Raw genomic sequence first — 27,723 nt, 5'->3', positions numbered from 1 at the left:
ATGACAAGCCATCAGGCAGGTGAGAGAACAGACACAGCTATGAAAACTGTCTGGGGTACCCCTGAGAATAAGCCCAGCTTGTTTTTCTTGTTGTTTGGCAGTTAGGTATCTCTCTCTTGCCACCACAAACAGAGACACTAGTGACTGGCCCATCAGGTTCTGTTGACCTTTGCAATAGTGTCTTTCTCATGCCAGATTTTGAAGTTTTATTTGGAACAATAACTAATGTAAAGCATTCTCTACTCAAATCATCGCTAGACGTGTAAGCTGATGTGGCCCTGGGTTGCGATCTTGATTGCAGATTTTCTCGCTTGGGCCCTAGCTTTGCAATAAGTCAGCACAAAGTCACGGACCTTAATGCTCCAGCCTCTGGACACACTTACAGCCTGTAGTACTAGAATGGATGGGTCCTTTATAGTCCAAGAGGAGCTGAGCAGGAACAATTACTGTTCTACAGAGAGGCAATGCAGATTGAGAGATTGTTTCTAAAGCACAAACATGTTATCTTAATTGAATGTATTTTTTCTTGCCTTTCTAGTAAAATCCTTCAAGAAATCTTCTGTCCCAGGAGTTGTTATCACCCAGTTTGTGGATGATATTCCAAAAGGGTGCAGTACACCTGACTTTGAGCGGAAACCTGTAACACTGACGTTGCAGGAAGGTGAGATTCTTGAAAAACAGTCGAAGTCACAGACCTGGAGGCTTGACTCCATGTCTCATCTACATGAAACAATTTTTGTCATTAAATCAAGCTAGCTTCTAAAGAGATTTGACTAGACCATAAAAAAGTGTTGTGTGGCCAAAGTCTTTGTTGTACTGATGAAAATTCCATCAGTACTGATGGACCTCTCCTGAGTTTTCAGTAGTGTATGCAAGATAAAAATCTGTATCCTAATGTATGCAACAAATCCTGTGAATTCTGCAGGAAGCTCTCAAAGTAAGTATTTTGCAGCAAAAGATTAAGCACATTGAAAAAGTTGTTTTTTCCTGTTGAACTAATTTGTATTACAAGTGTTCAGCACTTAAGATCATCTGCTTTTTAAAGAAAGATGTACTGACTGCTGATGCTATTTAGGCTGTACTTCTTCAAGAAGCAATATGGATCTTGCACAGAGTACAGAGAAGGCAACTAATGAGCCAAGACCCAAAATCAGTTGGAAGCCTTGCAGTAATTTCTCTGCACTTGCAGAGAGTCACATATTTTTTTGGAGTGGGATAGCCTGGGCAGATTGTGTAGCTCTTCTTCCCTCACAAGACTGAACAGCTTCTAGCACTCTGGATTTCAGTTTTGTCACACCAATCTGTTGATTTTCACCGGCCATTGAGGTTTTACGAGGGAGCACAGTGGCCTCTAGCGGTACATCCCTCCTCCTCCTCCACCTTCCTCCCACGTGCAAGTTTCAGGCATGAACCGAGGCGGTGGTCAGTCACCCTTTCTAAATTTTCCAAGTTATTTCATTTACAGTATGCTCCTCATAGTTCATACACAAAATGTTAGGGCATTCAGGTCGATGACTGTGTAAACTGAATTCAGTGTCTATGCAGATGCACGATGAGTGTCTTTAATTGTATCATCATCCCAAGTGACTAGTGACAGGACAAGAGGAAACGGCCTCAAGTTGCGCCAGGGGAGATACAGACTGGATATTAGGAAAAAGTTCTTTACTGAGAGAGTGGTAACACAGTGGAATAGGCTGCCCAGGGAGGTGGTAAAGTCACCCTCCCTGGAGGTATTCAAGGAGCGTGTGGATGTGGCATTATGGGACATGGTTTGATGGGCATGGTGCTGTGTGGTGGGTGGTTTTTTGTGTGGTGGTTTTCATGGGTAGGTGGGGTTTTTTGGTGTGGTTTTTTTTTGTTTGTTTGGGTTTTTTTTTTTTGTAATGGTTGGACTTGATGATCTTACAGGTCTTTTCCAACCTTAGTGATTCTGTGATTCTGTGATCATCGCCCCATTGCACTCTGTGCATGGATTAACTGATAACTCCTAGCTGTGGAGTTGTGTCCTGTGACAGATGGCAAGCATGGGGAATTGCAGCCAGAATGGCTAAATTTTGACAAAGGTATAATCAATTGGAAACAGACTTTGATACCAGATAGTACTGCAGTCTCAGAAAACGTTGGTAAGACTCTGTTGGCTACGTGGCAGGAGCTTGCTGCATCAACTAAGTTTTTTGGTGGTGACTGCAGAAGGGTGTGGGAAATACTGCAAGACTTTCTGGGGAGAATTTTTAACAGTGTTGGTCACCTGAAGACCAAAACTATTGCAAAAGAAAGAGAGTAATCACTTCCGCCCTGAGCTACATCCATGGATAACTCATCTCCATTTCTATTCCCCTGTGACACTCCCACTTGGTTGCACATGAGTCACTTCTCTGATGTGTTGTTTCATAGTGTTTCATATGTCTTTGAAACCTTTTGGAAGAAAAAGAAAAGGCTTGTACTAGGCAGTGGTAAAGCTGTTGGAGATTTCTGTGGTCAGCTGCAGTATACTTAGGTTCTTAGGGGAGCAGAGATGGAGGAGAGAGCTCACAGGTAAACCCCACCCTCTTTTCCCTTCCTTGCCTCTTTGAATAGCAGAGCCTGGTGTGTTTGGAATGCAAGGTGGTGCCACACTAGCAGACAAGGAAGATATTGCAGAGAGATGGACACGCAGGGAGTACATGGGGAAACACCCTGCCCTTCATGGGTCCTCCCAGTTGTGGTACGGTGTTGTCTGTTGAGAACATGGTTTCTTAAGTGCGCAGAGGGGATATCTTCTTGTTTCCACCTCCTAATGAATCCAAATTTATCCAAATGAAAAAGAGACCAGGAGCTGCTGCTATTCACAAATGAACTTTACTGATACCTAGAGACAGGGGACTCCAGCACGGTGAGTCCTGTGTTATTTAACATCCTGCCCAGCATGTTCACAACAAAGGGAATAGTCTGAAAGAATGGAGAAGCAATGGGAACTTGTAGGGGAATTGTGCCTGATGAGAATGGATATGGGCATTTCATGGCTGTGGTACAAGTAGTGCATACAAGTTGCCAGAAGCAAGTCTAGGCTGAACTTGCTATAGCGCCGTTGATTTCAGAGACGGTCAGAGGATGTTAGCAGTCACGTCTAGCAGGCTAACACCACATTTTAAAGGCTTTTTATGATTGAATACAGGCAAACCCTGAAATTATTCACATGAGGAAAGGTAGCCCAGCCTGGACTTGAGCAAATAACTGCTTGCTCTTTGGCCCTGCCCAAATATTGAGGGGGTTCAAAATAAGATCAAGATACCAAAAAATTGCTCTCTTGGGTATGTAATTTCTCTATCCACATGGCTGTGCAATAAAAACTCAGGCAGAGACCATATGTGTCAGTGGTGAATTTTAAAGTTAATTTTCAAGTAATCTCTTTGAAAGCCAGTGAGTTGGAGTGGAGATTATGGCAGATGTCTTGCAGTAATTTGGGCACTTAATGCAACTTAAACTGGTAATTTAGGCATCTTTTACAGAGAAGACAAAAAGATACAATTGTTTTAGAAGCATGTTTCTGCCTAAAACAACAGAGATGGCTCACTCTGGGCGTCACTCTATTGATAACATAAGGAGCCTGGCATGAGAGTCCTCATGTTCAAGCCTGTCTTAAATAACTGATTTCTTGCCTCTTTTCAAAGGTAAAAATGCCATTTTCAGAGCAGTGGTCAAAGGTGTCCCAACTCCTGACGTGAAATGGACGCGTGTAAAAGGAGGAATGGATGATCCTGCCAAATATGAAACATTCTTCAATAACGTTACAAATGAATTCATTCTGCAGGTAAAGTTCCATTATTTCAGACAGGACTCATGGAACAGAGAGAGCAATGGAAAGGAAAAAGCTGCAGTGGGCTGATATAGATGTCACCAGATCTGAGATAACACAAAGATAAGCAAACAAAGCTTTTTAGAGTCATTCTGGGAACAGAAGAAAGATATGAGATGTCATTGAGTAGCTGTTTTATTAGAAGCTGAAGGTGTGTGAACTGAACCACAGCACATCACTGTGAGCTCTTACTATGTTCTTCTTTTTAAGATAAACAAACTTACCACAGAAGACAGTGATTTGTATCGCTGCTTTGCGGTGAATGAGTATGGGGAAGCTGTATGCTCTGCTGGCCTCAGGATCATACAAGGTAGGATTGACAGGTTCTGTGCTCCAAAAGTCCTGTGGTCCCAAGTAGTTGGCTTTGCTGTCCTCTGGGGGCGGATGCCCAGAACATTGTCTAAGTATCCTTGGTGTGAAGGTCTAGTTTTCCCCTCGCTGGGGACTGGAGGTCTTCTGTGACTCCCCCCACTTGGTGGCTCCATGACAGTATGAGCTTTAAGGCAAGGGAGAAGAAAGTGGTATTGTGGTTGCTGCACTGGACCATAATCAGATGCTCTGGCTTTAGTGTTGAATTGGCTCAATCCTTTCTTTATGATGTTGAATGAATCAGTCTTTTGGGAGGAATCCATCCCACTTCAGATGTCTATGGTGTTCATCTGACTTAGTCCCCTGCTTTCCTTTATAGTCAGTGGAGAGAAATGGGCACTTTGTGGGTAAAATATAACTGACCTATTCTTGGAATCTACTTGAGCAGGAGGTGGACTATGTTGGAAGCATCCATTTCACCTTTGTGCCTGTAAAGTAAGTTTAGAAGGCAACTATCTGCATTTGGCCACATAATACTTGCACTTTGGCTCCCCATCTCTAAAACAAGATGTTAATATTTCCTACCATTGCTTAAACTGTAAGCTTCATAGGGCAGAAACGGTCTCCTCCATTGTGTAGGGTATCCAGTAAGCACAGAGTTGATTGCAATGGAAATATTGCATTTATAGATGGAGATTACTAGGAGTCAATGTCAGATTGACAAGGAAATCCACACTAGAATTTCCTCTTGCATTGGTAACAGATACAGAGGTTTTATAGTTCATTGGTTTACTGGTGTTAGTCTGAGTGGTATCTTGTTCATCTTACGGCTTGTTCTTCCTCTGTTTTCTCTTACAAACTATCAGTTGGCTTTAAGAGGAAAACGAAAAATGTTCCTGTTCGTCCTGCTGATGGTAAGTTAGTGTTAGATAATTTTTTTTTTTGGGGGGGGGGGGGCATAGTTAATACTTCATTACTACCCCAAACTTGTAAAGAATAAAGTAAGAGAAGGGTTAATGAATCTATAATCTTCTGGTGTCTCTTTCTGCTTGCTATTTACCTTTGGGTAAAATGATGATCTTAGACGTGGCTTTGAGCTGTTCTAATTAATGACTTTGGAATCATTAGTGCTAGAAAAGGATTTTGTGATGTCAAATACAGCTGGACCAAACATGTTAACATGGCTGGAAAATAGTGGGTTTCTAGAGTGTCCTCTCTAGAAAGAGAAGCAATGGAAGCGATGAACTTCAATGGCATTCAAAGGACATGAGTATGGCAGAGAAAACTGGCTCCAAGTTTCATGACAGTTTTTTTGTAAAGTGTGGAAAAATCACCAGAGGTAAACAGCATAGTAGAATGGCCTGTTGTCAGTGTCTATTTTGCATTAGCTTCCTTTTGAGGACATGTTTTACAGTGTTGGGTATCTGAATGTTTGTTGTTTCCCTGCCCTTTAATAGACTTAAAGAAGAAGCTTCAGGACTTCAGGAAGCTGTTGAGGAAGCGGTAAGCCTCCATAATGAAGGCCGTTGTTACACTTGCTAGATGTTTCTTGATGATAGGGGGACAGCTTCACAGATCTTCAAGGAAACACTTCTTGTTTCCAAAGTTGTTGTGAGGCTCAATATGGAGAGACATAACAGAACAGTTTGCCACTGTCTGTGAGGCTGAGATAAACACAAGGTACCAACCTCGTTTTGCGATGTATGTTCCTTTGCACCACAAGATTTTGCTTAAAAGATCTGTTTCTCTGCTTTCCTGTTTTTAGCTCACAAGTAGCTTCCTGGCTAAGCAGCAAGTCTTCATGTAATGATCTTTCTGGCTAATCAGGGACTGAGCCCTAGCTCCCAGGCCATCTGCACAGGCTGCCATGTGCATGTTGCAGAAATCCCTTCATTTCCCAGGTGGGAACCTCCAAAGATTGCCTAACAGGAATGATCTCTGTCCTGTGCAAAATCCTGAACTGTGCTGAGAAATTACTTGGGAGAGTGCAAGTTGGCCTGGGCCAAACTGCCAGTGACTCTGCGGATAATTTAACGGTGTGGACAACGGCATTACAATCTTGCCCTATATGGCCCAGGGCAAGACTGTTCCCTGGCAGCATTTCCTTTGTAGTATAGATGTGGAAAACCTGTTCTGGAAGAGTCCCATTCTTTCTTGTCTACATCTACAGGGCCAAGTGAGCTACAGAAATGATGGAGAGAGAGATGAAAGAGGATTAAGTATAGAAAAACAAGACATCTTGTTGTCTGTCAAAATGTCTAGATTTTTTCTTCCTCTCATTCTAAGTGTCCCAGCACCAAGACCAAAACCCTTGGACAAGGAAGCAGTCTGGCAACTGTTGCTGCATGCAGATAGAAGAGATTATGAGAAAATATGTATGAAATATGGAATTGTTGACTTCCGTGGGATGCTGAGAAAGCTGCAGGAGATGAGGAAGGACACAGAGAGTGAACAAGGAGAGGTAAAATAAACTGAAACCACTAAAAGCACTGATTTTTAACTAACTGCAGAGTCCTATAGTTCCTCAGTTGCTTCTGAAAACAGGCTGAACCTTCCTAAATTGCTTTGTAGATGAACATTTTATTGTATGGCAGAGAATGATTTATGACAATGTTTTAAAGAAGTCCTACTTCTATACGCAGATGAAAATGCTATTGACTTTTTTGAAGTTTACTTCTTAAATTTTAGGAGATACAGACTGTAGGGTAATGCTTTTATTAAACCACATGACTAAAATCCTTATTCAGTTGCCTCTGAGAATTTGGACCCCAAATTGAAAAGTTATATGCCCGAGAGTCAAAATTGGCCTTCACATACAGGGGCATGTAGAAACCTGGATGGATAGTGGTTGCCTAGTACGTGAATGACCAGGAGGTAGCAAGTAAAATATAATTTGCCTACCGGAGGAAACTGTGGAAACTTACAGGTGCTTCTTCTATACACATAAAGTTAGATGTAGTTCTTTTCTGTGCAGATAAAAAGTAGATTTCTCATTAGTTCAACAGCTTAAGAACTTCTGTCATGGCAGCCTTATCATTTACTAGGTTCTTGTATCTTTCTTTGCAGTTAATACACAGTATCAAAAACTTTGAACACATCAAAGTCAACAAGGAGGGAAAAGCTACGTTCAGTCTGGAGATGGACTTGAAAAACAGCAACAGCAAAGTTTATCTGCTTAAGGTGAGGGGGCGAGATGAGTTGGCCAGCCTGTAGCAGCCACTGAAGTCTTCTGCATAAAATGCTTGATCTGCTGGGCAGTGGCTGAGAGCAAATAAGCTTCTTAAAGTTGTCTGTCCATTGCAGAATCCTTGGTTGGTTAGGGAGAAGTGTTGGTGTGGGGGTCCAGGTGGTCTTTGGTGGTGAATACCACTTGGGATTTGTAGATCCAAGTACAGGGGAAACAGTTACTGACATCGTTTTGACTTCAAGAGCTCTTCCGGTAAGAGGAAATTCTAACAGTGTCTTTCAGGCTGCAGAAATTCTGCAGTCTCATATAAGAAAAGCAGAATGATTTTCTTCACTTTCTCGAGTGTGTTATTCCACTATAATTCACTTTTCTGAAATAAGATCTCAAGGAAGTAAAACATCCCATCTAGTTCTGTAGTTATTCTGCTGTGATCCCCAGGTGATCAGTGCTGTGGGTATTTTTCTGGATGATACATTTCAGTAAAACTGCAGTTAGTGGCTTCAATACAGGGGAAATAGGGATTCATTAAAGAGGGGGTCAGACTAACTCTATGAACTTCTGAATCAAATGCATGGCTTGAAGTCTATGCAGCCACCATGAGGAGAAGTGGGGGATGAGTGGCTGGAAAGCTGCCTGGCAGAAAAGGACCTGGGGGTGTTGATCGACAGCTGGCTGATATGAGCCAGCAGTGTGCCCAGGTGGCCAAGAAGGCCAAGGGCATCCTGGCCTGTATCAGAAATGGTGTGGCCAGCAGGAGTAGGGAGGTGATGGTGCCCCTGTACTCAGCACTGGTGAGGCCGCATCTCGAATCCTGTGTTCAGTTTTGGGCCCCTCACTCCAAGAAGGACATTGAGGTGCTGGAGCATGTCCAGAGAAGGGCGACGGAGCTGGTGAGGGGTCTGGAGCACAAGTGTGATGAGGAGCGGCTGAGGGAGCTGGGGGTGTTCAGTCTGGAGAAGAGGAGGCTGAGGGGAGACCTTATCGCTCTCTACAACTACCTGAAAGGGGGATGTAAAGAGGTGGGTGCTGGTCTCTTCTCCCAAGTGACAAGTGATAGGAAAAGAGGAAATGGCCTCAAGTTGCATCAGGGGAAGTTTAGACTGGATATTAGGAAAAATTTCTTCACAGAAAGGGTTGTCAGACACTGGAACAGGCTGCCCAGGGAGGTGGTTGAGTCACCATCCCTGGAGGTTTTTAAAAGACGTGTGGATGAGGCGCTTGGGGACATGGTTTAGTGGTGGACTTGGCAGGGTTAGGTTTACAGTTGGACTTGATAATCTTAAAGGTCTTTTCCAGCCTAAATGATTCTATGATTCTTTAAATGTGTTACAGATAGGAAAGTGGTGTACTCGCCTGCATATCCTTCTATGAGGATGCTAAAATCTAAGCAAAGAAAGTACTTCGTCTTCGAAGTTACAGTGACTGTGTATTAGTTAAGCTTCAAAGCCTTATTTGAGCTAGCAAAGTACTATTCTTTGCCTAGTTTGAGAGTCTGATGCTCTGTTCTGTGCAGGACTTACTGCACATAGTATTGCCTGTGTGTTACATAAGCAATGAGCCCTGTCCACTCACAGCTGTCCACTGTAGGTAGTAACACAGTGTAGATTTCTCTGTTGTTACTCATTTATATCAATAATGTGATCATAGCAAAAATTTGGCCTGATTTGTTTAAAATGACTTGCACTAGTTGTGCATTGCCTTTAAGAATATATTCTTTCTCTTCCTAGGACGGTGAGAGGCTCAGATATGGAACAGGGGATGAATACAGAAAGCACTGCCTGAGGCAAATTGGAAAAAGGTATAATTTCATTGTCAACGATGTGCAGCCAGACGATGCAGGCTTGTATCAAGTCAGAGTGGAGGACGTACCTGTTTTCTCAACTGAACTGGACGCTGAATGTAAGGAATTGAGTTAGATGTACATGATGTGCAACTGTAACAAGAAATTACTTTTTGCTGGAAAATTTTCTCTAGGAGCATATGCCAAGCTCAGCAGTAAAACCTGATAACTACAAAAGAGCAGGAGGGTGATTATGTGATATGGGTGATGCATTGGTAGTCCAAAGGACTAGGTTCAAGTACCAGTTTGGCTCCGACTCCTGGATGATAGCGAGCAAATTCCTTAATTTACCCCATGCTATAGTTTCCTTTTGTAAGCTCAGAATAATAACTACCAACTCTATACAAGTATCAGGCTGCTGAAAGACATTAATGACTACAAATTATCAGCACATCACAGTGATGTGTGGCATAAATGTCTCAGAAGATAAGAAAGACAAAAATCTACTTTTCTGCTTTTCTGTCCTGTATAATTGGGCACTGGAGCACATCTCAGTTTTTCAGTTTTCTGCTTAAACCAATGCTCACAGGCATGGCAAGTTCCTGTCTTTCTTTCTTCAGCTGCAACAAGATTTTCTTGGAAGACAGAAATAGCTCTCGGTTTCCTTTCTATAGCTTTTGATTTTTTCATTGCAGCCATCCCTGTGAGATTTGAGCAGCCTCTCAGTGATGTGCGTTGTCCCGAGGAAGAAAATGCTGTCTTTGAGTGTATCCTACGCACGCCATGCTATGATGCTGTGTGGCTACACAAAACCCACCTCCTCGAGGCAAGTGAGAAGCACCAGATCTCCGTAACACCTGACGGTCTGACCCACCAGCTGATTATCAAAAACATTGTGCCTTCTGACAATGGCATGTACACGCTCGACACTGGACTCTGCTCCTCAAATGCCTGGCTTATTGTAGAGTGTAAGTGACACTGCATTATTCCCATGGTGTTGGCTTGAGGTGTGTTAACAAAATAATATTCCTCTCACTGCCTGATTGCTCATCAAGATGATTCTTGAGAAATGAATTGCAAAGCCTCTAGTTCCTAAATAATATTTGGAAAAATGAAGGTCTGGTTAGACCCTCTTTCCTCTTCAGGTGATACATTTTTTTCCCTTTTTATTAGTCCTGACATAACCTATTGGCTTATTTACACTACAACTACTATGAAGTAGCATGTTCTCCATCAGTTATCGAAAAATACTCTCTATCTCAACATGTGTTTTTGATGAAGCTGTCACTGTGTGAACACAGTACAGCACACAGGGGATCAAGGAGCTTTCAAGACTATCAATTCTATACTGTCAATAGTATTCAATACTATCTTGCTAGATAGTATTTTTCTTTCCAAATTACAGGTTAAACATGTTAGAAGAAGCTCAAAGGAAGGTGAGAAGGTGGGAAACGCTCCTTTCAGTGCAAGCAGATTAATAGTTAGGTGGCTCATATTTTTTTGCTTCTGAAAGGTAGTTGCTTTGGTTTCTTTTGAGATGCTGCTGCAGCAAAAGGTGGTCTCTCTCATAAAGGCTTTTTGATGACCTTTCAGAAACAGTGCAGGTTGAGCATGACATACAAAGAAACTGCCACTGAGTTCATGGAGCTGTTAATGCTCTACAAAAATGATATCTAGCCTGGAAATCAAAACAGTGCGTGACCTGCTAGCTCCACTGTTTATCCCAGAAAAGCCTGAATTTTGGATTAAGACAAAGCTGTTCACAGAACTGGAATCTTTAGTCTTCAGGTTGGCCATCTCTAGAATGCCAGGATGCCAAATGTGCAAGCTGCCTCAGTAGCAGTGAGATCCTAATTCAAGGGTGGGAACTGATGGCCACTCTGCGTGTGTGATGTTCTATAATTCCTCCTTCTGGAGGGAGAAGGCAGAAGGAACTAATGAGTCCCGAATACAATCTAAGCCCCTCTATATTAGACCTATCATGCTGGAAATTTGTCTTGGTTTTCTGCTTTTTTGTTTTGTTTGGTTGGTTTTTTAATAAGCAAGTTTCCACTAAAAATAGTTGTCTTTTTAACTAAGAAATGTAAAATTATGTCTGAATGTGACACTGAAAAAATTCAGGATTTCAACTGAATTTAAATTTATTTTAATATGTTTGTGTCCTAGGATGGAAATATAACAAATGCTAACACAATTTCTTTGGTTGTTGATGCAGTACATGACCTATTGATTGTCTGTTCTTTTATTTTTCCTCTCTTTTCCTGTAAATTGTATCTCCTCCAATCGAACAATGCCTCTTCAATACAGATGCTAAAGGAAAGAGGACGCAGGGTGAAGGAGATGAAAGAGAGAAACATGAGTGGCTGAAAGAAACATTGCCAGATAAAGACAGGGCTAAGAAACTTCGATGCAGAGAATATGTTGGTGATGAAGACCATCTTATGGACACTGGCATGGAAAAAGATGGCTGGTACAGAAATGGTCATGGTGGCAGTCAAGGCCACTCCACTGATGTTGATGAAAGCCATAGATTTTTGGGAAAAGGCGGGCTACGCGGAGCCCAGAAAAATGAAAGGATGGGGTTTGGGCAGTTTTCTGGAGCAGACCTAGATGGAGACTCAATGACAAATGATGGTAGTAGCTTTGGATTAACAGGTTTAGGAGGCAAAAGTAGATTAAGGCCTTACCGTGGCAAGGATTCTATGACAGGCAGAGCAGGTACTGGTGATGAATTAGGAGGAGCAGGGGAATGGTATTCTGTGGACGGCAGAGATGATGGTATGCTGGATGCTGTTAACATTGACATGGATGATGGAGAAGGTGTGGGCTCTCAGCATGACAAGGATGGTAAATTAGGTGATACTAGTTACAGAGCTGGCTTTGGGGGTGTTGGGAGATTAGGTGCTACTGATGGAAGTTCTGTGATAGATGGACTCGATCCTGATTCAACCAGAGTGAGAGATGGTAAGGGTGATCTGTTCAGTAGGTCTAGTCCGGGGACTGGAGCTAGAAAGAATGCTGCAGGTACAGAGGTTGAAGGAGGAATGCGGTCCCCCTATGGCAAGGATGGTCTGCTGACTGTAGTTGATATGAATGGAGCAAGTATAAACAGAGAAGGACAAACAGGAACTCCCTATGGCAAGGATGGCCTGACACTTCATGCTAGTGGTCATTTAGGTCAGGCAGGAAGGTCTGGCTTGCTGTATGGCCCAGGTGGTCTTCCAGCTAGAGATGGGACTATATCTGATGCAGGTGGCAGTTCTATAGGGGAAATGGAGGCTTCGTATGGTCCAGATGGTCGACCAGTTGGAACAGGTGTTGGTGATGCTGGTGTAGCTGGTGCAGGGGGATTTGGGTGTCCCTATGGAAAGGATGGTCTCCCAAATGGGGCTGGTCTTGGTGCTGCTGGTATAGCTGGTGCAGGGGGGGTTGGGGCTCCTTATGGAAAGGATGGTCTTCCAGTTGGGGCTGGCATTGGTGGTGCTGGTGTAGCTGGCGCAGGGGGAGTTGGGTCTTCCTATGGAAAGGATGGCCTCCCTGCTGGAGCAGGCGTTGGTGGGGCTGCAGTTGGTGGTTTTGGAGGTGTTGGATCTCCCTATGGAAAGGATGGTATCACAACTGGAGCAGGTGTTGCTGGTGCAGGGGGAGTTGGGTTTCCATACGGAAAGGATGGTCTCCCAGCTGGTGCTGGGATTGGTGCTCCTGGTGTAGCTGGTGCAGGGGGAGTTGGGTCTTCCTATGGAAAGGATGGTCTCCCAGATGGGGCTGGTCTTGGTGGTGCTGGTGGAGAGGGAGTTGGGTCTGCCTATGGAAAGGATGGTCTCCCAGCTGGGGCTGGTCTTGGTGGTGTAGCTGGTGCAGGGGGATTTGGGTCTCCCTGTGGAAAGGATGGTCTCCCAGCTGGGGTTGGTCTTGCTGGTGGTGCTGGTGCAGGGAGAGTTGGGTATCCCTATAGAAAGGATAGTCTCCCAACTGGAGCAGGTGTTGGTGGTGTAGCTGGTGCAGGGGGAGTTGGGTCTCCCTATGGAAAGGATGGTCTCCCAGCTGGGGCTGGTCTTGGTGGTGCTGATGCAGGGGGAGTTGGGTCTGCCTATGGAAAAGATGGTCTCCCAACTGGAGCAGGCGTTGGTAGTGTGGCTGGTGTAGGGGGAGTTGGGTCTCCCTATGGAAAGGATGGTCTCCCAGCAGGGGCTAGTCTTGGCGGTGGTGGTGGACGGGCAGTTGGGTCTCCCTATGGAAAGGATGGTCTCCCAGCAGGGGCTAGTCTTGGCGGTGCTGGTGGAGAGGCAGTTGGGTCTCCCTATGGAAAGGATGGTCTCCCAGCTGGGGCTGGTGTTGGTGGTGTAGCTGGTGCAGGGGGAGTTGGGTCTTCCTATGGAAAGGATGGTCTCCCAACTGGAGCAGGTGTTGGTGTTGGTGGTGTAGGTGGTGCAGGGGGAGTTGGGTCTTCTTATGGAAAGGATGGTCTCCCAGCTGGCATTGGTCTTGGTGGTGCTGGTGCAGGGAGAGTTGGGTCTGCCTATGGAAAGGATGGTCTTCCAACTGGAGCAGGTGTTGGTGGTGTAGCTGGTGTAGGGGGAGTTGGGTCTGCCTATGGAAAGGATGGTCTCCCAACTGGGGCTGATCTTGGCGGTGCTGGTGGAGGGGCACTTGGGTCTCCCTATGGAAAGGATGGTCTCCCAGCTGGGGCTAGTCTTGGTGGTGTAGCTGGTGCAGGGGGAGTTGGGTCTTCCTATGGAAAGGATAGTCTCCCAACTGGGGCTGGTCTTGGCGGTGGTGGTGGAGGGGCACTTGGGTCTCCCTATGGAAAGGATGGTCTCCCAGCTGGGGCTAGTCTTGGTGGTGTAGCTGGTGCAGGGGGAGTTGGGTCTGCCTATGGAAAGGATGGTCTCCCAACTGGGGCTGGTCTTGGCGGTGGTGGTGGAGGGGCAGTTGGGTCTCCCTATGGAAAGGATGGTCTCCCAGCTGGGGCTAGTCTTGGTGGTGTAGCTGGTGCAGGGGGAGTTGGGTCTGCCTATGGAAAGGATGGTCTCCCAACTGGGGCTGGTCTTGGCGGTGGTGGTGGAGGGGCAGTTGGGTCTCCCTATGGAAAGGATGGTCTCCCAGCTGGGGCTAGTCTTGGTGGTGTAGCTGGTGCAGGGGGAGTTGGGTCTGCCTATGGAAAGGATGGTCTCCCAACTGGGGCTGGTCTTGGCGGTGGTGGTGGAGGGGCAGTTGGGTCTCCCTATGGAAAGGATGGTCTCCCAGCTGGGGCTAGTCTTGGTGGTATAGCTGCTGCAGGGGAAGTTGGGTCTTCCTATGGAAAGGATGGTCTTCCAGCTGGAGCAGGTGTTGGTGTTGGTGGTGTAGCTGGTGCAGGGGGAGTTGGGTCTTCTTATGGAAAGGATGATCTCCCAGCCGGAGTAGCTGTTGGTGGTGTAGCTGGTGCAATGGGAGTTGGGTCTGCCTATGGAAAGGATGGTCTCCCAGCTGGGGCTGGTGTTGTTGGTGGTGGTGTAGCTGGTGCAGGGGGACTTAGGTCTCCATATGGTAAAGATGGTCTCCCAGCTGGGGCTGGTGTTGTTGTTGGTGGTGTAGCGGGTGCAGGGGGAGCTGGGTCTCCCTATGGAAAGGATGGTCTCCCAGCTGGGGCTGGTCTTGGTGGTGCTGATGCAGGGGAAGCTGGGTCTGTCTATGGAAAGGATGGTCTCCCAGCTGGGGCTGGTGGTGGTGGTGTAGCTGGTGTAGGCGGAGCTGGGTCTGTCTATGGAAAGGATGGTCTTCCAGCTGGGGCTGGTCTTGGTGGTGCTGATGCAGGGGCAGTTGGGTCTGTCTATGGCAGGGATGGTCTCCCAGCTGGGGCTGGTCTTGGTGGTGGTGTAGCCGGTGCAGGGGGAGTTGTGTCTGCCTATGGAAAGGATGGTCTCCCAGCTGGGGCTGGTCTTGGTGGTGGTGGTGTAGCTGGTGCAGGGGGAGTTGGGTCTCCATATGGTAAAGATGGTCTCCCAGCTGGGGCTGGTGTTGGTGGTGTAGCTGGTGTAGGTGGATCTGGGTCTTCCTATAGAAAGGATGGTCTCCCAGCTGGGGTTGGTCTTGGTGTAGCTGGTACAGAGGGAGTTGGGTCTGCCTATGGAAAAGATGGTCTCCCAGCTGGCGTTGGTCTTGGTGCTGCTGGTGCAGGGGGAGTTGGGTCTGCCTATGGAAAAGATGGTCTCCCAACTGGAGCAGGTGTTGGTGGTGTAGCTGGTGTAGGGAGAGTTGGGTCTTCCTATGGAAAGGATGGTCTCCCAACTGGAGCAGGTGTTGGTGGTGTAGCTGGTGTAGGGGGAGTTGGGTCTTCCTATGGAAAGGATGGTCTCCCAACTGGAGCAGGTGTTGGTGGTGTAGCTGGTGTAGGGAGAGTTGGGTCTTCCTATGGAAAGGATGGTCTCCCAGCTGGGGCTGGTCTTGGTGGTGCTGGTGCAGTGGGAATTGGTTCTCACTATGGAAAAGATGGTCTTCCAGTGGGAATGGGAACTGAGGCTGGTACTGGTTTAGCTGATTTTGGGGGTTTTGGGTCTCCATATGCAAAGGATGGTCTCCCGGCTGGGGCTGGTGCTGGTGTAGCTGGTGCAAGAGGCGTTGATTCTTTCTATGGAAAGGATGGTCTTCCAACTGGAGCTGTAGCAGGAGCTGCTCATTTTCCTTTTGGAGGTGAAGAAGTAATGGGATCTCACCATGGCAGGGATACTACACTGAGCAGAGCTCAAGGCTATATAGGTGGAGCAGGAGGAGATGGCTTTTCCTCAGAAAGCAGTCGTGGCGGTGGCTCTGCAATATGGAGTGCTGGGTCTCCCTATGACAAGGACAGAGGGTCAGCTGGAGCCAGGGCTGGTGTGGGTGGTGTTGGCAGGTTGGGAGGTGATGAAAGGGAGTTACATTCAGTCCGTGGTAAAGAAGGTGTGGTAGGTGCTGTTGGACGAGGTGGTGAACATGGGCTGGATTCACATCCTGGCAAATCTTCTACGGGAGGTGAAACTGGAAAGGGCACTGCCAGTGATTTCAGAGGATCAAGGCACAAAGGTTCATCGCATGACAGAGATTCACTTTCAGGTCAAGATGATGCCAGGGGTGAGGGCAGAGATTTAGGACAGTTTGGCTCCCTTTATGGCAAAAATTCTGCCTTTGGTGGGGCAGGGAGTAAATCCCATAACAGATCTGTTGATGGGAGGAATTCAGGTGGTTTTGGTCAAGGTTCATTGGATTATGGTCAGATGTCAGATCTTTATCGTGGACCTCCTTCAATAAACCAGATAAAACAGGAACCCAGCCTTGATACTAAAGCAAATGATTTCTTGAAGAATACAGAAAGTATTGGAAAAAGAAGACGTTTTTGCCTGGATGATCTGAAAGGTACGTGTTTAATTGATGACTTCTGTATTGCTGGTCTTTGCATTTTATTACTCACATTCCTAATCCTTGAGAGAAATTGAATCTTATGGTTTGGACCGATGTAGCTATATGTAGAAATTTGGTTATACCGCGATCCGTTCCTAATTCTACTGTTTTGCTGTTTGACCTTGCACAATTCACTCAGATCAAACTGCCTTAAAAGTCTAGATGATCTTTGTTTAAATTATCTAAACCAGGTATCATCTGTTCATTCAAATAAATGATTCAGATCCACATGGAACAGACTTCAGTTCACAAACATGCTAGTTCCCATATAGTTTCAAGGAATATGGCCATGTTTCTTTGATATTGTTCCAATTTAAAACTTATTGTTTCACTTTATTTGTTCTAACATCTAGTGCAAAGGTCTGTGTTTTTCCAAGTTCTAGGAACAAATCTATGCCTGCTTATTTTGGATTAATATGTACATTGGGCCTAATGTAAAGAGCTCTTTTCTCTTGTAACAATAGAAATAATAAGGTGTTGCATATAGTAAAAGCAGAGTAATGTCTATGCAGCCATTTGACTAAGACCAATGGCTACACTAGCAAGATGATAATGTGAAAATTGTAGAAATGAGAAACTTCGTATGTATAACTGAAGGGGAATATTTGCCTAATGGAATTGCTGACAAGTTAGAAATTATCAAGGCAAACAAAACATAAATATAAATAAGGCAGTAAAATCAACAAAATTGGAGTTAATGGAGAAGGAGGTGGGGTATTTATTAGAGACGGGATGAGGATGTTAATGGAGAAGAACTTGGGAAGGGAAAGAGGAATACAGGGGGTAGAGAATGGTGTGACTTGGGGCTGTTTAGGGGAAGTGGTTGGGCAGCCCAGTGTCTGGTCAATGCAGAGGAAAAGAATGATGTAGTAGTATAGCCATATCCTGGAGTAGCCTATTTTTTCCCCTGGCTGTAGAGGGAGCCAAGACAATTAGCATAGACTTAAAATAGGAAATCTGTAGATGAATAATGTGATTTGTGATGAATCCATTGCCCATTAGGTTGATGTTAGGACTATATTGTATGCAGGCCATCTGGCACATCCCTTCAGAGCAATGAGTTTATGCCAGCTGGCCCACAGTGTTGTGGTATAAAAGCCTGTCATGACTACAGGATATATTTTTTAAAAAGCTCTCTTTTCTCCTCATGTGCATATGCATTTCTCTCTGTCAGTGTAACACAGAGTTAGCATCTTTTCAACATTTTCTTTTCTGAATGTTCAGCACCACGCTGTCATGTCAACAAACAGTTGCTTGATGTTAGAGTCCTGAAAGGGGAACCAGCTGAGCTGTCTTGCACTGTCAGTAAAGATGAAGTGACAGGAACCTGGTTTAAAGATGGATTAAAGGTATGTGTCCTTTAGCTACTGTTTTCTTGGGTTAGCAATGCTCTGCTGTCTGGCTCTACCTCTTATTAAGTGTCATGTCAAGGTGTCCTTCCCTCTGCCAGTCTTACTGTAGTCTGAGTAAGGCCCCGGAAGGATTCTGCAGGAGCCTGTTGATAATAAAATTCTTGATAGAAACCCAGCAAGATTTCTCCCCCTTCATGCTACAAGACATTTCCATTCTTGTTGACAGCAGGAGGCTTTGTGTTTTCTATTGTTTTTCACGGGTGGAGATGGTGTGGTTCTCTTCCTTGCAATGCAATCGTTTTTCTTTTCCTTGGTGAATGAGAGAAATATGCAAAAAGTGAGGGAAAAATCTTCAAAGGATCCTTCAGGCCGGCATAATGCAAAGAGCGCTCTTTCAAATTAAGGTCAAGCATAGACATTATATTCTATGTTCCAAAACAACACTGAAGAGTAATTCCAGTTGTGGGATCCAGACGATACTGTAGGAGATCTGAAGTGTCATACTCAAGCATGGGCCAAAGTTTTTGTCATTAAGAATAGAAAGAGGGAGTTTGGAGATTTTACTAAAATTTATTTTAATGGACTTTGAATCAAGTCTTTGTGGGGAGTATGTTGACAATGCTTACATGCAGCGTTACCAGATGAGTAATCTCAGAATATTTTTGTAATTAAACATGTGTGTCATTCATAAGTCTTTTCAATTACGTTTCAAATTTTTGTCTGTCCAGTTTAAGTTTGGATTGTCATTTTTTTTCTTTTTTTTTTTTTAAGAATTAGTCTCTGTGCTTTACCTTATAGTTAACAAGCATGGATGGAGTCTTTTTTGAAAAGGAAGGTCTAGTCCACAAACTAATTATTAACAAAGTGGAAGATATTCACGCTGGGAAATACAGGTTTGAAGGAGGAGATATAAAAACTGAAGCTTCAATTTTTGTTGAAGGTGAGTCTATTCAAACTACCAATGCAGCGTGCTAGCCTTGATGTGCTTGAAACATAATACACTTTCTCAGAGACATATAGTTCATTATTGAGACAACTTTGTTATTGAGACAACTTTATTATAAAGAATTACCATGTAAATGGGAGATAGTTTTTGTACAGGTTGGTGCATTTTGTATTTACAAATTTAACTAGGGAGCCTTCCTGAATAGCCTCTATTATTAACTCAAAGATTTTGGGGTGCACATACCACTTTATCAGACCAGATTCTTCATTCTTGTGTTTAATGTATTGCCTCTGAGAAATTTGCTGCAGTGAAAAGGACAGTATGATACCACAAATACTTCAGGGTAATTATCCTGTAGCAAAGTACATGTACATATGTGAAGCACTGAGCATGCAACTAAAGGTGAAGGTCCAAATGTTGTGAGCTTCTAAGCATTATTGGCAGCATCATGAGGGAAGCCCTTCCCTCCAAGGTGAGCCTTATCCTCTTTGAACTGCAGTTTTTAATGACCTTGTATCATCTGCTTAGATCCTCCACAGGTCGACAAAGTTCTCCTCAAAAACTTAACAAGTGTTCCTACTGTGGCCAAGGCAGGGCAGAAAGTAAAGATCAAGATCCCTTTTGAGGGCCGGCTGCCAATCAGAGCAACATGGCTAAAGGACAGAATGGAGCTGGCAGATGACACAAGGATTCGTGTTGATAAAACAGAGACCTTTACCATGCTGTCCATCTCCAGCAGTGAGAGAAAGGACTGTGGGGATTACAAAGTCAGGCTGAAGAATGACAGTGGGGTCCTGGAGGTCAACTTAAAGCTTGTGGTAACAGGTAAGAGCCCTGTAACATCCACTGTGGCTTTCATTGTAAAGCTTAGGCAGGGAACCCGTTAAACATGTTGGCAACCTTATTTGGAGCTACTGGGTATTCCAAGATGAACAAGACTATGTAATTTTCCACTAAATCAGGGGACAAGCAAAGATTGCCGACAGGTTTCTTGCCCTTTAGTACAAGGTGACACAAATCTAGTTTGGTTTTGCACAGCCTCAGCAGCTGAGTTTTGAATGTTGGGCAACTGTGGGAGATGGGACTATGTGCAACAGGCAAATCTAAAATAGATTATCAAGGCCAAATTCAGCCCCACCATAAATGTCCGTGCTCTTTTGGAAGACCAGAAATTATGTTCTTCCTTATAAGCAAGCTGAATTGGTGCAGTGCTTATGAGAACAATTAGCCCATGGAGCAAGGGCCTGGCTTCCCCCCTGCCGTATCAAAAGTTAGAAGAGTAGAAGTTTTGAAGAGGCAATTCAAGTGCCCAGCCCTCATTCTGCATCTATGCATGTATTCCATCAGAAACTGAGTCTCCCAGCTGGTGAGCAAGAGACAGTGTCTGCTCCAAACCCAGGAGCATGTCTGGGTCTGGAGCCAACTCATAGTCTTCCTGTGTTCATCTCTCCAGACAAGCCACAGCCACCTGCAGGACCCATCAAAATTGTAGAAAGCTCTGCAAATGACATCACCATTGAGTGGAAGCCCCCAAAGGATGATGGGGGCAAACCAGTGCAAAGCTACATTGTCGAGAGACAACAGGTAGGCAATAACGACTGGGTGACTTTGGGAGAAACCCCCAAGAGCTGTACTACCTTTACTACTAACAAAGTGGAACAAGACACGAGCTACTACTTCAGGGTGAGAGCTGTGAATGCCGAGGGAACCAGCGACGCACTGGAATCAGATGAAGTGAAGGCTGTCAGTAAAGGTAAGGAAGAACTTTTCATAATTGTGTTCGACAACCATCAGGGAAATTCATTATGAAAGCTGACATCAAAGAAAACTCACTGTCTTCTGGATGTTGCTACAGATCTAAAGTTGAATCACGGCTGTGAAGTCTTCACACAAATCTGTGGAGATAGCACATCAAGACTAGAAGTTTATTGTATTTGGTGAAGCTGAGTGAAATGGTGTTACATTCTCAGTTACGCTCCATTCTGAATTGGAAAGCAAGTTTCATGGGGGAAATGCAATGTGCATCAAAGATCACAGAAAATTTTTCACGGGCTGGCTACAAAGGGAACATGTGAGGCCTTCTCTTAACTCCACAGGCAAAGGAGTGTCTCCATATGTGCAGCATTTTTCAGTATGACCACTTCATTCCCCTGATTTCCAAAAAACTAATTTGATTATTTGTCCTTCAATGAGTTTAAATACTAGAACAGTTTTACCGTGAGCATGAATGTAGTACTAGAGAGAAGGCAATGCTCTATTGTATTTCTTATTTTCTTCTTTCTACATTCTCCTTCTCATGAATGTGAGAAGCCTTGTATTTTGAGTGCAGAGGGATAAGAAAATCCATTCCGTTTCCAGCTTCTGTCATTAAAAGCAAGAATAATGCTGACTTTTCCTACCATGCAAGAATGTATATGCCTCACTCCGTAGGCTGACAGCGGAATTGTCAGTCGTGATGACAGCAGGTTGTTCATGAAAACAAAATTCAGGAACAGAGGTCCATGCTGGATCCTGTTTGTGTGGGGAATAGGATACACAGCTTCAGGTCTCAGTCAGATTTTCAAAACACATCCCTATGAATACCTTGGGGAAACTGGAAGAAGAAATGCCACAGAACACTTTCTTATCTTGCAATAAAAATATACCTGCTAATAATGAAACACTAATCTCTTTCTAGCTTCACCTGGTGCCCCAGATCCCCCTGAAATTGTTAGCGCCAGCAAAGACACCATCACAATATCCTGGAAAGCACCTCGTAAAACTGGCAGTACTCGAATTCTGGGATATATTGTCCAAAAACGCAAGAAGGGTACCATGACCTGGCTACCAGTCAACAATGTGCCTATAGCAGGTAGGTAGCTTAGATCCTGGAACAGACTGGAAGACTTGAAAAAGGCAAAAAGGTCAGCTGGGTTCAGGAGCTGCTTAGTATCTTATACCTTTTCACCTCAGTGTTTTTCCTCTTGAATTCTTGAGCTGCTGACTGTCCCCATTGCAACCATATTACTCCTGTCTGAAGTTTTACTTTCTATCTTTCATAGCTCTAGTGTATATGTTTTCTCACAACTAAGGTTTCACGGCTGTGCCATAGCAAAGCCAGGTCTTGGGTTTATATACAGCTGAATGCCTGGGAGGAGGATTATGGTCTTTTCTAGATTGTATGCAAGCACATTGCTGGAGAAAAGTGCAGAGCAGCTCGCTGCTTCTCTATAGATAAACTGATGTCCTCAATTTCTGGAACTAAAGTTTTCACTTCACATGCAGAACTGCTGTCCTTAGTCCTCACACTAGGAACTTGGCAGGCAGGAATTTATAAATGCAAGGAATATAAAGAAACCCAAGTGATGTGTATGAGCTCCAAAATGTGTTTTGACTATAGCTAGCATTATCTATCAGGTGCGAGCTAGGACTTCTTATCTGGTATAGAAGAGTTCTGGATTATCGCATGAGGAAAAGCAGTTTTTATCCTTTCTCTAACTTAGTAGCTCTCAAGTGCTGTTTGATTTGAAAGGGAATACAATGAACACGCCCCAGAAGTACATGTGCACTGGGTTAGGGAAGGGCAGGAGAATCAGTGACAGCATTTATATATGGCTCCTGAGAATTATTCAGTCCACAGTTCTACATGGAGTAAAGCACAACGTTATTGTCTCACCTTTTCATGCTTGGGGAATAGCTCACCTGAGCCAACATGCTCCTTTTCTTTCTGCAGACAAGAAGCTGAAAATAACCAATCTCAAGAGAGGTCTGCAGTATGAATTCCGTGTGGCAGCTGTCAATGCTGCTGGCATAGGAGATGCCAGTGAACCGTCACAGCCTGTCTTTGCACGGGATTCCACGAGTAAGTGTACTGCCCCCCATCCTTCTAGCTTGGGGATATGTAAAGCTGAATGTAGACTGGAGGTGTTCGTAGGGAGGCGATGTTTTTAAATGCTTTGTAAAAGTATGTGAAGACAAAGACCAAATAATTGGGGAATGTTTCATGGCTGAGAATCTGCTATCAGCATGAGGAAGGAATGGAAGGATTTTCTGTGTGATAGACCTAAGTCAAGATGTGGCAGACTCCCTGTGTGGGAGTTGTGTGCCATGTGGAGAAGTATTCAGGATGGGTTGCAGACCATTTTGGGAGTGTTGCAGATTGTACTGCATGGCTGGCAGGAGCGGGCACCTGGATCCAGCTTTAAAGAACTGGGACAAGGTGGAGCCAAGACAGCAGGGTAGATATCCAGTGCACTTCAAGAATGTTGGGGTATCTCAGGAAATACCTGAAAAGTGGGGACAGAAATCCTAGAAAAATAGTTTAAATAAAATTCCTCTTTTCAGAATCTCCAGGTCAAGTGCAGGACCTTAAAGTGAGCAGCAGTGACAGCACTAGTGTCACCTTGACATGGAAGAGACCTGAAGCAAAAGATGGGAGCGATGTGAAAGGCTATGAGGTGGAGATGCGGTCTTCTAACAACCTCAGCTGGAGCAAATGCAATACTCTTCCAATAGAGATGACCACTTACACAGTTAAAGGTCTCCAAGCCAAGGAGATGTACTTCCTACGTGTGAGAGCTCTCAATGACAGTGGCCCAGGAGAAGCCGCAGAGCTTGAAGTTTGCCTCAAAGCTGCTCCCCCTGTAGGTAAGTTAAAGTGGGCTGCTTTCAGAATGAACGAGGTCGTTTTATAAGTAACAGGATGCAGGCAAGCTCTATAGGTCACTGTGATGAGCTTCTTTCAAGTCCCAGACTGTAGCAGAAGGACAAGTACTACATTGCTCCTCCAGAGTATGGTCTTATTTGGTCTTATTCTGAAGATTTAACTGATAATAAATGTGCAATGCACAGTGTTCAGCTCATGTTAAAGACTCATTATGACAAAAGAATCTCCAAAACTGTATTTTCTCTTTGAATTTATATTTTGCCCTCTGTGCGGAGCTATACCACAGTCACGATCACCAGACAGAAACCGCACATACCTTATGCCTACCCATGCTCTCTTAAGGGAAAAATAGAGTTTTCAGCTTATTTTTATACAGTCTTGTGGAATTAAACATTTTGTTTCATTCTCTAAAATCGCAATTGTTATGTTGGTTTTTGTAAACTTTATTTTCCTTTTTAACTTTCTAGTTTGAAAGTTTTCACCATTTTCAATTTTTCATCTTTATTTACAATCTGTAGCTCTGTCTTTTTTCCTGCCATTTGGGAACGTTGCAGAAATACAGAAGTAAGAGATAAATCTGTGAGGGATTCATCTTCCTTAACTTGGCACCTAAGTGAAAATGTCTACTTTTGGCCTATGCCTGGAGACTCCTTTTATAGTCAGTCAGTATATACATAAATATAAGTCCATCTGGGAACCAGTTTTTTCACTTTTAAACTGGAAATGCTAAATACAATCGTACATTATATCAATGAAAAGAGAAAAGAAAGAAAAAATATTTTAAATACTAAAAAAGATTATTTTTAATAAACTCAGGCTGGTTTCCTGAGGATGTTCTGTACTCTGTTTTGCATGTATATTTCATAAGTGTCCATTGCAATTTCCTCTTCCCAGATGTCATTTTAGACAAAAGATCATCCGTGTGACGGGGTAAAGTGTGTCAAAGAGCCAGTTTCTCCATGATTGAGACATCACGTGTGTACAAACATTGTTGTGAACGTATTTTTACATCATTTCCCCTTGTTTAGTCATAGTGATAAATAAATAGTAATAAAATTTGAAAGGTGGAAACTCTGGTGCTGAATCAAGGAGCTTTTTTGTTCCACGGTACTGCTATGAGTTTATCAACAGCCTGCAGACTTGCTGTTGGAAAGGCTTTAGGGGTATCGAACACATGCATATGACTTTGTCAGCCAGTGACTGTGTAACAAATTACAACTCTTTATTGTAATCACTGTCTTTTCCAGTTTCTCCCAGGTTACTAATAGATGACACAGTGAAAAGCTTCCTGGTTATAAAAGCAGGAAATACCATCCGAGTGAATATTCCCTTTGAAGTAAGTATTCAAATGTGTTTGTAAGAATTCCCCATCTGTTTTTATGGTGTGGTCAATAGCAGACGTGAAAACAGAGCTACTGTTTTCTTGGCATGGAATTTTGTTTACAAGACACTGGGCAAATCCTTTAACCTGCCTGTGCTGCGTATACTTTCTGCATGAGGAAAACATGAACAAGAATTCAGCTGTTGCTCTTGGCATTAGTATTTTATGAGATTATAGTCACTCACTAACCTCTGAAAACAAGGCATAATGTTGTCTATCCAACCATATCAGTATTATCATCATCTGGTACTAATCTGTTATCCTTAGAGTTTAAAAATCCATTGATTTCCCTCTGGCTCCCTCAGAAGGCCTTGGGGTAGAATTTCTAGCAACATCTTCTTGACTGTGTTTGTCTTACTAAGCAGCAGGACTTAAGCTGTATGACTTGAGAAATAGGCATGCACTGACAGATATCCTGTGTGCTTTGACATAAGCTTGGAACAACACCAGTAAAGTCTGGGATATCAAGAAGAGGTTGATGAAGGCAAAGTGTGCGTATTTACTTGCCTTTCTCCTGATCTCTTGGAGAATAGAGACCGAAAATGGCACAATGGAAATAAAGACTTTGAGGATGTTTCTTCTTCCCAAAACCAGCAGATCTTTTTAAAAGTAGAAAATACTAACTACTGATGTCATCTGTTGTTCTTGATCTAGCACACCTTGTTTGACATAGTTAACCTGAACACCTTACTACAGTAACATTCTTAAGACACACAGAAAGAGAAAAGTTACAAAGAACCTTTAGAGCAGCCCTTTATCCAGGGCTCTTAGATCCATCTTGGATCCATATTTCTAAACATTACTGTGTCATGTAGGTATACATTTGGGACAAGATAGTGAAATTGGAGATGTAAAGACACAATCTGGAGGCAAAACAAGTGGGCTATGACTTGTGTTGTTCTTTACAGGCATCTCCAGATCCAGTGGTGACCTGGTTAAAGGATGGGCTTCCTCTTCCAAACCAGGCTACAATAAACACCAAAGATGATACCACCCAGCTGCTGATTGGAGCGGCTGAGTTCACTGACAGCGGCACCTACACCGTTGAGCTCCAGAACGGGTTAGGGAAAAGAGAAACATTCAGCTTCCAAGTTCAAGTTACAGGTAACTCACTACCATATATACATACAGATTTAATGTGAATAGGCAGTAGGCAACAGAGTTCAGCACGGTGAGCTCTGATGCAGTTAAGCCATGCAGGCACAGGGAGAACTAGAGTACAATTTTTCCATGAGATTCAGTCTGGCCACTCTGTGGTATCGCTTGGCCGTGTCTGCAGGACAGAGCAACCTTCTGATTAAAATTACACCTGGCTTCCAGAGTGACTCTGCTTAAAGAGGCAAGGTCACACAGATGGATAGTGCAAACCACAGGAGAGCAGTTCACGCTCTTTGTAACAGTCTAAGGTTAGTCAGCAGCAGGCTGTAGGACATTTTAGTCATAGCTACAACAACTCTATATGCTCTCTTCCCAAGAGGTGAAAGAGTTTAGCCGTACCAGCCCTCATCGCCTCCCTATAAGAAGGGAAGGAGGCCCAGCAATGCAGATGTAATGCAGCAGAAGTTCAGTTAGTAGCAAATGAGTTTGTGTGACTGGAGAAGAATCAAATTTTGTCCTTTCTAATGACCAGGATGTTTACTCAGCCTCCAGACATAGAATGGACTCAAAGTTTTTAGGATTCTGTACTGTGCCACTTTCCCTACATCCTTGATATTATTTGCCTTCATCTGACAGATATCCCACAATCGCCGGGACATATTCAATTGGAAGAGAATGTGCCAAATACAGTGACAGTAACCTGGGAGCCATCAGAGTCTGAGAAATGGGAAAGTAATCTCTACTACACAGTCCTGAAACGTGAATCACAGAAAGGCTTGTGGCACGTGGTGGGTGACCTGATCTACACCAACAAGTTCACATTCACCAAACTGATCCCAGGCCGGGACTACTACTTTAGGGTTGTGGCAAAAAATAACTTAGGAGCCAGTGGTCCATCTGACACTGCACGGCCTTGGAGAATTCAAAAACCAAAGGGTAAAACAGCTTTTACAAATATTTGTGTGTGTTGTCATGCTTTGTTTCTTTCACTGTTTCTAACACACTATCCTGAAATGGGTGTCTCTTCCTGTGAACATTTAGTTGCCCAGAACAAGAATGCATAGAGATACCCTAAGAAATTCCAATTTGGCAGGGAAGGCTTGTCCTTTCTGCATGGACATTGTGCAGATAGATCCTTTAGTTCCAGCCATTATATCATGTAATTCGCCACAAAATTAATTCCCAGCAAAATCTAAGGCTTAAGTTTGGCGGAAACCAGAATTTCTGACTTCAAGTTAAATTCTGGCTAATTTGAGAAGAAGCACAGATTCCAATCCAGAGGTGCATGGGATCTCTTGTAATTTGCAGTGCAGAATGCCAGACATTCTGCACAGCTAAGTGTCATGATTGAAAAACAGTCCTTTAAACCCTGACTTCTGTTGCTGTGAAGCAGTATCTCAGTGTGTGTTTGTATGTTGCTGGGTTTTTTACAGCTGAATTTCAAGTCAAACCACAGAAATACAGAGGAGTTAATCAAAACCAGCCCCCGAGATTCCTCATCCCGTTGAAGCCTCATGTGGTGACTACCGGGAGTGAGTGCCATATGAGCTGTGCAGTTGGAGGCCATCCACCTCCAAAGATCACATGGTACAAGGACAGTAGAGACCTCTCCAATGATCCTACCTATTTTTGCACAAACGACTTTGGTGTCTGCTCCCTGGTCGTCCTAGGTGTCACAAAACATGATGAAGGAGAATATATGGTAGAAGCCACCAATGAATTGGGCCGTGCATTCAGCAAAGCCTTCCTCACTATTAAAGGTAAGGATCTTTAA

General features: G+C 44.0%; 1 protein-coding gene across 1 annotated transcript; it reads left to right on the top strand.

Annotated features, from left to right (window-relative positions):
* On the top strand, positions 1–27,723 carry IGFN1 (immunoglobulin like and fibronectin type III domain containing 1). Its single transcript, XM_059831309.1, has 23 exons — positions 1–19; positions 539–661; positions 3,651–3,790; positions 4,046–4,145; positions 5,011–5,058; positions 5,602–5,647; positions 6,431–6,605; positions 7,211–7,324; positions 9,059–9,230; positions 9,807–10,079; positions 11,419–11,829; positions 12,142–16,482; positions 17,752–17,876; positions 18,678–18,819; positions 19,354–19,650; positions 20,279–20,578; positions 21,503–21,676; positions 22,538–22,666; positions 23,149–23,451; positions 24,718–24,806; positions 25,760–25,955; positions 26,586–26,885; positions 27,383–27,723. The coding sequence occupies exons 1-23, from the start codon at positions 1–3 to the stop codon at positions 27,721–27,723; spliced, it is 8,358 nt and encodes a 2,785-aa protein (XP_059687292.1).

This window comes from Gavia stellata, chromosome 30 (assembly GCF_030936135.1).
Source record: "Gavia stellata isolate bGavSte3 chromosome 30, bGavSte3.hap2, whole genome shotgun sequence".
NCBI lineage: Eukaryota > Metazoa > Chordata > Aves > Gaviiformes > Gaviidae > Gavia > Gavia stellata.
Note: the sequence above shows the minus strand (reverse complement) of the source record. Positions and strands in the feature narration are given on the sequence as shown.